General features: G+C 47.4%; 2 protein-coding genes across 2 annotated transcripts; one reads left to right on the forward strand and one right to left on the reverse strand.

Moving 5' to 3' along the window:
• Positions 1 to 169: 169 nt before the first annotated feature.
• F5J12DRAFT_789343 (uncharacterized protein) lies at positions 170 to 1,137 on the reverse strand (the record flags this gene model as incomplete). The annotated part of the gene is made up of 2 exons (XM_051743768.1): positions 170 to 852; positions 906 to 1,137. 2 exons carry the CDS (start codon positions 1,135 to 1,137, stop codon positions 170 to 172), a joined length of 915 nt encoding a protein of 304 aa, XP_051593921.1.
• Positions 1,138 to 1,652: 515 nt separating this feature from the next.
• On the forward strand, positions 1,653 to 9,095 carry F5J12DRAFT_789344 (uncharacterized protein; the record flags this gene model as incomplete). The annotated part of the gene is made up of 22 exons (XM_051743769.1): positions 1,653 to 1,681; positions 1,733 to 1,809; positions 1,863 to 1,923; positions 1,975 to 2,051; positions 2,080 to 2,216; positions 2,279 to 2,340; positions 2,377 to 2,470; positions 2,516 to 2,532; positions 2,987 to 3,069; positions 3,130 to 3,176; positions 3,302 to 3,315; positions 3,771 to 3,846; positions 3,901 to 3,930; positions 3,989 to 4,039; positions 4,096 to 4,164; positions 4,239 to 4,274; positions 4,419 to 4,571; positions 4,625 to 4,705; positions 4,759 to 5,609; positions 5,672 to 7,002; positions 7,066 to 7,572; positions 7,789 to 9,095. 22 exons carry the CDS (start codon positions 1,653 to 1,655, stop codon positions 9,093 to 9,095), a joined length of 5,190 nt encoding a protein of 1,729 aa, XP_051593922.1.
• Between the last annotated feature and the right edge of the window lie 462 nt (positions 9,096 to 9,557).

The raw sequence follows: 9,557 nt of genomic DNA on the forward strand, positions 1-9,557 counted from the left end.
CAATGACATTCAACTCACAGATGATGGTAGCATGTTGCTCTCCAGATGTTTGGTTTTCCATGTCCATGAGGATGTCTTCACTGATGGCTTCAGTGTCATCCCACTGTGTCCATATGTGGCCAGGGGGAAGGGTGGTTGTGGACAATTAATGATAGTCCTCCCAGCACCTTCAACAGCCCTCCTTCACCATGACAAGCATTCTAAGGTGGAGACAATGACCACAAGGAATTGGAGGGATGTGGATGCTAGGCCTGCCATCACCAGATAGCCCTCCTCTCATGAGTGACTCCATGACAAAGGGTGCAATGGGCCCACAGTTGAAACTGTTCTGTGACCAATTGTACACCTGCACATCAACTTGGGTTGGGTTGATGGCATCAAATCCATGAAGAGATGCTATGCATGTCCAGTAGAAAGGGCCATTCCATGTATTCCAGTCATGGTGCAGTGGGTCATAGTATGGATGGGGGGTTTCTGGGATGCATTTGATGTGCCTTCCAAGGATGAATGCAAGGTTCAACCAATAATCAAAGACTGCAACAAAGAAGTGACTGTTTTGCATGACCACAAAGGCAATGGGAACAGATGGATCAGCAGGATGGGAATTGAAGAGATGGTGTTGATGAAAAAATTGAATCTCCTGTGCATCTGGTAAGGCATGGGTGCCCCCACTGACAGATGGAATGGCAGAGAACAAGTCAGCATAGTGGACATGCATCCTGCCCTGGATGGCATACCATTGGGACAGGAGATGAAAGTTGAGGATGCTGGCATCGATCCAAGTTTCATACCAGAGTGTCCCTAGAGTCTGGTAGGCCATCACCCATGTGGTAGGCCTGGCCATGGGACACACTTTCAGAAGCAATCATAAGCAGACAGAGAGAAAGAGCACAGAAGAGACTCACTGATGATACCATGTACAGAAGGTGCCCCTGACTCCTGACTTGAGTCTTGATGGGGTGGATGTGATGGTGCAAGTGATAGGCCATGCACATTCACCAAGGAATCACCAGAGGCATTGCTTTGACACTCCTCATCTGACCCACTCAAGTGGTTTATCATGGCCTGGCACTTCTTGTGTATCTGGTTCACTTCATCCTCATCAACAGAGGAATCTGGATCTTCTGGAGGAGTCATTACTCTGGAAAGGAGACTGCCCATTATTACACCATAGGATGGGGACAGAGGAGAAGAGCATGCTGAGTCTGAATGATGAGATGGAGGAGAAATGGCTTTCATGACATTGTCAAATGCATGTCTGATTTCACTTTCATCAGTGGAGGATGTGTTGGAAGCAGCTCTGAGGGCTCTCTGGGAACATGTCTGGGGTGCCATGGCAGTGGAATGTTGGTTATTTGCTGATCCCAAACACATAATGCTACACCCAATGCAACAAAAATTTTTCAGGGTCTGCTCTGGCTAACTGAGAGTTGCAAGCAATGTCATGGGTTCCCTCTGACTTTTTACTTTGCCTCCCAACCTGAATTGGCCCCTCCATCCAATGAGACCTTTCTTTCCCTTCCATCATCCTCCAAGCTAAGTGGTAAGTCTCAATTAGACACCAGCAGTCATTTAAGCTCATCCAGCCAGTGACAAACCTCACAGGTGCAGGTGAAGACATCCTGGATGGAAGGGAGGAAGTTCCAGAGCACATGACCCACACCTTCCAAAGAGGTGATAAGTAAGAAAAGACTGGATGGGTATGTTGTTTGCTGATGGAAGCTTTAATTAGAATCTTTGTAAATGGCAATGATGGCAACCTGTGGTATGCTGTGATCAAGGACATCAGAGTCCAATGCTTGAAGAAAAGTAATGTGAGAGATTTCCAGTGCCATGTGGGTGTCCACCCTTCTGACATGCAGTACAGAAGGCATGGATTGAAGTGCAGTGGTACTACAGCAGGAGTGATATAGGAGACAAAAAGTGAGCCAGTTGTCATTGAGTTCCTTGTATCTTTGATTCACTCACAAACAGAATGAGAAAATACATTGGCAACAATGAGCTGGTTCTATTGGACCACAATGACATCATTGAATTACAGGCCATTGTGTGTAAGTCATCCCTGAATTTTCTATACAGCTTGGAAGCTCATGGAGAGCATAGTGCTGGCAGACATCACACCCTTCAGTGCAGAAAGGTGTTTTGGTCCTCTGATAGGACCCAAGGATATGTATACATGGTGGACTGTGAGCACACATGGTAAACAAGTCATCCAGGTATGGATGAATGGCATGACACCCATTTTGAAAAACTCCTGACATAAACTACACCCCATCAGGGTCCCTTCCATGCTTGCTCTGTCTGTGAAAAACCATATAACCCAGACAAAGCTCAACAATGGTATTGTTGAACCTGCAAAAATTGGTTTTACTGCAGTTGTTTACAGAAACTTGCAAAAGAAAGCACCAGACCCCTGGACATCACAAAGGAAGTCCTTAATGGGACAGGTCTCTCACTGCAGGATATTCAGGTGTGTGTCCTGTGCATAATAATCTACTTCCTGGACCCTGCGCAGGGTCCGCATGCATCTAGGTATCATGCATTAGCAAAAAGTGTAGGTATCATGCATTTGCAAAAAGTGTAGGTATCATGCATGCACCTAGGTATCATGCATGCACCTAGGTATCATGCATGCATCTAGGTATCATGCATTAGCACAAAGTGTAGGTATCATGCATGCACCTAGGTATCATGCACTAGCAAAAGTGTAGGTATCATGCATGCATCTAGGTATCATGCATTAGCAAAAGTGTAGGTATCATGCATCCATCTAGTAAAGTGTAGGTATCATGCATCCATCTAGCAAAGAGTGTAGGTATCATGCATCCATCTATTGAGAAGTGTGGGAATCATGCATGTGCTTACACAGCCACTGACACCATGCTATACAGAATTATCCCATGTCTTAGCCCCTGAAAATAGGCAACCGGTCACCTATGTGAAAGCAAGCGTACCAATAATGTAGCAATGAACTGTGCATAACAAGTGAGACTACCAAGCAACAAGCACAAGTTCAGCAAAAGCAGTTAACAAAATTAGGTGACTGGTTGCTTATCTATGTCCCCACATGTAAGTTACTAATCAACTCTCAATAACCAGTGCCAATGAATTGACTTGTGACTACATCAGGCAAAATAAGTGCCCAGCTGCTTATTGGCACTGAAGGGAAGCTACAGGTGAAGTACCAACTGCTGACTAGAGATGATAAGTGACCAGTTGCCTATTACCACCCAAGCCAAAGTGGCCAGTGAAATGAGAAGTAATCACAACTACCAAATGAATCTAATCACCATCAGGGCAGGGTACTAGGCAACTGTGAGCCAATAGAAATTTTGACATATACTACACTAGCAAGTTGGGAGCCTACACAAAATAAGCAACTGGTTGCTTATCTGCAGGCAAATGTACCAAGCACAACTACTGAGTGCCAAGCTCTAAGTAGCAAGTGCACCCAAATTTCCTAATGGGGTAATACCAATGGGGTTAGCACTCCATATGGAGTGTTTGTGGAGACCAAACAATTTGATTTGACTGTGGGAACCTTTCTTTTTTGCATCTCTTCCTCTTACCACCACCATCTCAACCATGCCAAGCTTTGCCTGTTCCACCTGTGGTGAAACTCTTTCCAACAAGAAGGACTACAATTTACACATCAAGAAGTGCAGTCCCAGGACCACCATTCACCTACCCCATACCAAACAGGTTTTAGCTTTGGAAAGGAATCTGGAGGGGGATTTCATCTGTTATTGCTCTCACAGTGGTTGTCCCAGGCCATTCAAGTATGCTAATAGCCTTAGGGCTCACATCCTGAAGGCTGGGACCACATGGATTGGTGATAATACCAAGGTAAATGTGGAAAATAATTTCCTTATTTGGAAATATGTCTGAGGATGTTAGCAGGGCAGTACACCCACAGGAAAGCTTGACTTTGTGAGTAGCTTTATCAGCCAGAAAAATAAGTAACCGGTTGCTTATCTGCCCACCACAGACCCATGGACAAGGTCCTGAATCTCAACCCAGCAAGGCAAAAAGAAGCTTGGTGAGTGATTTAGTGACAATGGACTGGGTGACAGATCACTTACATTTCTGTGACAGGAGCATGCAAAGGATAATGTGTTTGTCCCAGGTGCTGGTCCTAGCATGAGCAGGGCCATCATGGACTTGGTGAGTAGCCTACATTTTGGGCAAATAAGTGACCGGTCACCTATTCTGACCATTGACAATGTCATTCATTATAGGAGGACCATGATAGCATTGAGGATTACACAGATGAGGTGAGCACCATAAGATTACCATCAGTGAGAGCAAGGCAGTGACAAGCATAACACTAGTCATCATCTGAGGACACCAGCAGATCATCAGTCAGTAGATGATACATCCTTGCCACAAATACATACAGCACTGACCAAGGGAAACAGATATCCCATGATTTGGGTAGCATCCCATCTCCCCCACAACCTCATGGTTGGTTGGTTCAACAAGACCACATAATGCATTCACCCACACCACCTGAGCCACCAACTAACACAATGGTAACTCCCCAGGGCTCACCATCAGTGCAGACCCATCTGGTGAGTATGGACCCCATGATAGGTGACTGGTCACTTATTTTTTGATCTGGAAGGACATCCACATGGTGTCACCTGGGTCTGAGAGGCTGGGCCCCTCCCCAAATTTGCCAACAGTACCACTGCCATCCCTCATGGTGAGACATGGAGATCAGTTTATCTGCCCAAAGCAAGACTCATGATTCCACAGTCAGTGATCCAATCTCACAGAGATGATGACCCCAGAAATATGGCAACAACTTCTGCTGAAACTGCTACCCATACCCTGCCAGGCCCCACAAATGGACTTTATCACCATCCATATCTGGAATCACTGGACCTGGCAGTGAATGCAGAGTTCCACTTTCTGACATGTCAGATCTGTGAGGTTGCATTGGCAACAGAAGAAGTCAGAAGCCATCTAACCAGAGTACATGGCAGGCCACATGCCTACAATGATGGTCAGTTCCAGTTGGCTATCAAATCATTGGCAACAGTGGCAGGACTGCCTGCCACCATCACTGGACCTAGGTCACTGGTCCATGGTCTGAAAGTCCACAATGGCCTGGCATGCAATCACTGCCCTTTCTTGTCAAGGTCAGAGGAACGGTTGCGGAAACATCACTCCAAAGACCACCCTACCATTCCCAGGCCCAGAGCTTGGAGAGCCTGCCAGATTCAACATCTGAAGGAGTCATCTGGAGACCTGCAAGTATTTTGGGAGGTGGAAAATGCAGGAGTGGACACTCAACAGACACTGCAAGAGGACCTAGTCAACTCTTTTCTCAAAGAACTTGAGCCCATGCTAGAAGTGATCCAAACACCACTGGATGGTTGCATGGTAAATCCCTGGCTGTTGACAACAAGATGGCATGAGCATGTTGCTGGCCAAAACATCAGACAACTGTGCAGCCTGGTTTCCTTGCCCAAAGCCAAGGATGGGGACATTCCTGCAGAACTGAGGGATGCTGTGGATGCATACTATCAACAGGCCCTCTCTCTCCTAAATTGCACAGAAGAGCTGGTCCTCCAAAGATTGAACTCCCCTGACCCAACCAAAAGGTAAGCCAGACAAGCACTCAGAAAATAGGCAACCGGTTGCTTATTTTCAACCATCCCACCAGTGGCATCTCCAATACCCCCTTGCACAAGCACTTACATCAGGCAACCATGAAGCAATATACTGTGCCAGTGGTGGCTCTACTGGCCATGCTCATCAGACAAGAATACAGTGGAAAGCCATTCTCTGGATCCAACTCCAAGTTGATGGAGTTGCTTGCAGTGCTTCGCATTGACCCAGAGGCCACTGAGGAGGCAGTGCCTCTGATTCATGCATTGTTATTTGAGATCTGGAGCACAGCATGGCAACATCAAGGGAACAATGAGATTGTGGATCCCACAGAGAGGTGTCTGGCCCTACTCACTCTCAGAGAAGATGGTGCATTCAAGGAACCCCATGAAGTGACCACCAAGATAGCCAAGTTTGAGTACTGCATGCGCCTCACTTTCCTCCAGGAGATCCATCATCGTACTCAGTCAGAACCCCAAAGAGATCAGCTGGAACATTGCCTGGACATGGAGAACTTTTTTGTGGAGAAGACTCGCTACACCTTCTCTCGTCTACGTTCCCTACAGCACAGAGCAAGTGCCCTGGCTTATGATACCATGAGCCTTCCCCAAGTCTGGTGGACAGACACCAAGACATGGCAGACCATGCTCTACAGAGGGGAGGAGGTCCAGTTTTCTGACCTTTGCAAGGTCTTCCAAGAGGTAGAAGCCAAGCTGGTCCAAGTCTGGGAACAGGACATCTTGATGGGACAAGACATCAGAGTGGGCTATGACAAGATGGCAGATGACTTGGTCAACAAGGATGTGGGCTATTCATTCTTGTCAGACTTGAGAAACCCTCAGCTGACTCATCGAGACCAATTGGTCAAGCGATTCCTTGAAGATGAGGGTACCTTTGCCCACTTTGCAATGATCAGGAATGGGGCCATCATATGGAACCGAAGCTCCCTCCAAGCATGGTTGAAGAAGTATGCAGAGATGCAAGGCCTCTTGTTGCTGCGAGCACAGATGCTCAGTGGTGCTCCAAGTCGTGGCACAGAACTGACAGCCATGACCTATCGAAACACACAGACACGGCCAACTCGCAACTTGGTGATTCTTGGCAGGCATGTCACCCTGCTCTGTCAATACCTCAAGACAACAGCATTGACAGGGAAAGACAAGCTGATCCCTCATGCCCTGGATGGCATCACCAGTGACATCTTGGTGCAGGACCTGGCCTTGGCACGGCCATTTGCAGAGATTGCAGCCAAGGCATGTTTCCCAGACAAGCCAGAGGTGGTGGAGCTGTATCGCAACCATGTCTTTGTCAACTATGATCGCCTCTTTGACTCAGAAAACCTATCTGGTATTATGAGCAAGCACACCCTACCCGTCATGCACTTTGGTCTCACCATCAAATCTTGGCGACACATTCAAACTGCTTGGAAATGAAAGCTTGGTTGTGCAGTGGAGGACATCATGGACATGGACAGGGAAGACAACATAGAGGCTCTACAGGCAGGCCACAGTCGTTCCACAGAAAACCGGGTGTATGGCATCAGTGTTGAGACACTGGCTGGAGCTGCAGAGGACATCCTACCTGCATATCTTAATGCCAGCATGGAATGGCAAAAGCACTGCCATGTACCACTCAGTGGCCAGTGTACATCATACAAGGCAGCAAGGTCACCATCCATGCCACCAGCACCTCAACCAGGCCCAGGTGAAAATAATGATAAGCAGCCGGTCACCTATTCTGTGCCAATGGCAGAGATCCAAAGGGCAGTGGCAGATGCAATGGTTTCCAGACTACCATCCACAGAGGAGATTGCAAACAGAGTCATGGAAAAGCTGGTACCTGCATTACATGGGATGTTGCAAGAGGTTGTCCAGTCAGCAATACAACAACAAGGACCATCTTCATCAGAGAGCAAGACAGACAAGGGCAAAGGAAGAGAAAGGTGCTCAGATGAGTGTGAGTCAACTTGACTTTTTATTATTATTTCTTTTTCCACCTCAGACAACACCACCAGTGCATTCTACAAATACAGGGGAAGAAAAGGCCTGGTCAAGTTACCCATCTGGCCAACCAGATATAAGTAACCGGTCTCCTGTTTTTTGGCAAGAGATACATGGTAAGATAACAATTTATCAATGATGGTGCACATGCATATTCATGACCAAGGAAAAGGGCAAATACCAGGGCCCAGCATAAGTGACCGGTCACTTGTTTTTGAGCAGACCATGGAAAGCTCTGCATTGAATGCAATGAAGACACTCCTCAGGGACCCAAGTGCTACCTGGAAGTCCAAGGAGCAACACACCTGCATGTTGTCAGTGCTACAGGGGAAAATGGACCTCATAGCAGTGCTTGGCACAGGAGCTGGCAAGTCCATGTTGGCCATAGTGCCAAGCATGGTGCAACCCAACCAAGCAACCATACTGGTGTTGCCACTCAACTCCCTCATGCTTGACTATCGGCGTCGCCTGGATGCATTCCAAGTGCCCTACCAAGTCTATGTGCAAGACAGGCCTTTGAACTCATCCACCAACCTCATCCTGGTCACAGCAGACAAGGCATTGACTTCTCACTGGAGGGCCTCACTAGCAGCTCTCAACCAACAAAAGAAGGTGGCCAGGCTCATCTTTGATGAGGCACATATCCCACTCATGACCAAGGGTTATCGAGTTGCCCTGCAGAACACATATCGACTGCATAGCATTCCCATGCAGATGGTACTGTTGAGTGCTACCCTTCCACCATCTTGCATCGAGGAGGCCAGGTCCACCTTTCTCCTGCTGAAAGAGACAGAAGTGGTCAGGCAATGCACCAACCGGCCAGAGCTATCTTATCACTTGTCAAAGGTGCCACTCAATTGTGTGGAAGACCAAGTCATCAATTTGCTACTCAAGGAAAGCTCCTACTGGGAAGAGGAGGACAGAGGGTTGGTCTTTGTCACATCCATTGCTGCAGGACAGAGCCTGTCACAGAAGACTGCATATCCATTCTACAATGGAGACAAAAGGACATCTGATGAGGAGCGACAATTGGCCTATCAGCAATGGATCAGTGGGGCAACCAAAGTGCTGATTGCAACCACTGCATTCAGTGCTGGGAATGACTATGCTCATGTGAGGATGGTCATCCACATGGACCGTCCCTTTGACATGGTGGATTACATCCAAGGACAAGGGAGAGCAGGCCGAGATGGGGCACCAGCAAGCTGCCATACCATCATACCTCCTACAGCAGCCATTCCAGACATCCAACATGGTGGGTTGGAGGGAGAAGCTCGATGGGCCATCTATGAACTGCTATACTGCTATGGGTCCAGGAGATGCCTGAGATATGGGATGACACTCTTCAATGATGGGAAAGGCATTGGTTGTGGCAAGGAGGAGAGCAATGAAAGTTGTTCTGTCTGCCTAGCAGAGCCAGGCCATGAGCCATCAAACATTCAAATTGCTGGCACTATACAGCCCCTGGGGGAATTATAATTACAAACTCCCGACCATAATTTGGGGGAAATAATGCTGGGAGTCGATAGATATGTCCATTGGGATGTCCCAGGTGAAATTTGAATGAAATTGGCGGTCGGAAAAAAAATCTACAGGGGGTAGAAGGATGGTCAGACCACAAAGTGGTATCTCTTTGGAAATACTTCTGGGAGGCTGGAAATCATTTCCATTGTCTTCAGTGGCATTGATAACACCCAGGACATCCATCCCTAGCACGCTGGCACCCCCTCCTGATGTTACTGGATCGCCATCCCTGGGGTATGAGGAGGGGATCAGGTATGTTGATGAAACAAATATGGGGACCTTTGTAACACAATTCTGATGGTCTTGTAATGTCATACCCATGGGGTAGACATGATTCAGATAGCTAGATCAATCTCTGAAATTGTTTTGATGGAGTGAACATGGGGAGGGCAGGGTAACATATCTTACATGGATATT

The sequence above is a fragment of the Pisolithus orientalis genome, assembly GCF_024613125.1.
Source record: "Pisolithus orientalis strain OTSU chromosome Unknown F5J12scaffold_502, whole genome shotgun sequence".
NCBI classification, from domain to species: domain Eukaryota; kingdom Fungi; phylum Basidiomycota; class Agaricomycetes; order Boletales; family Pisolithaceae; genus Pisolithus; species Pisolithus orientalis.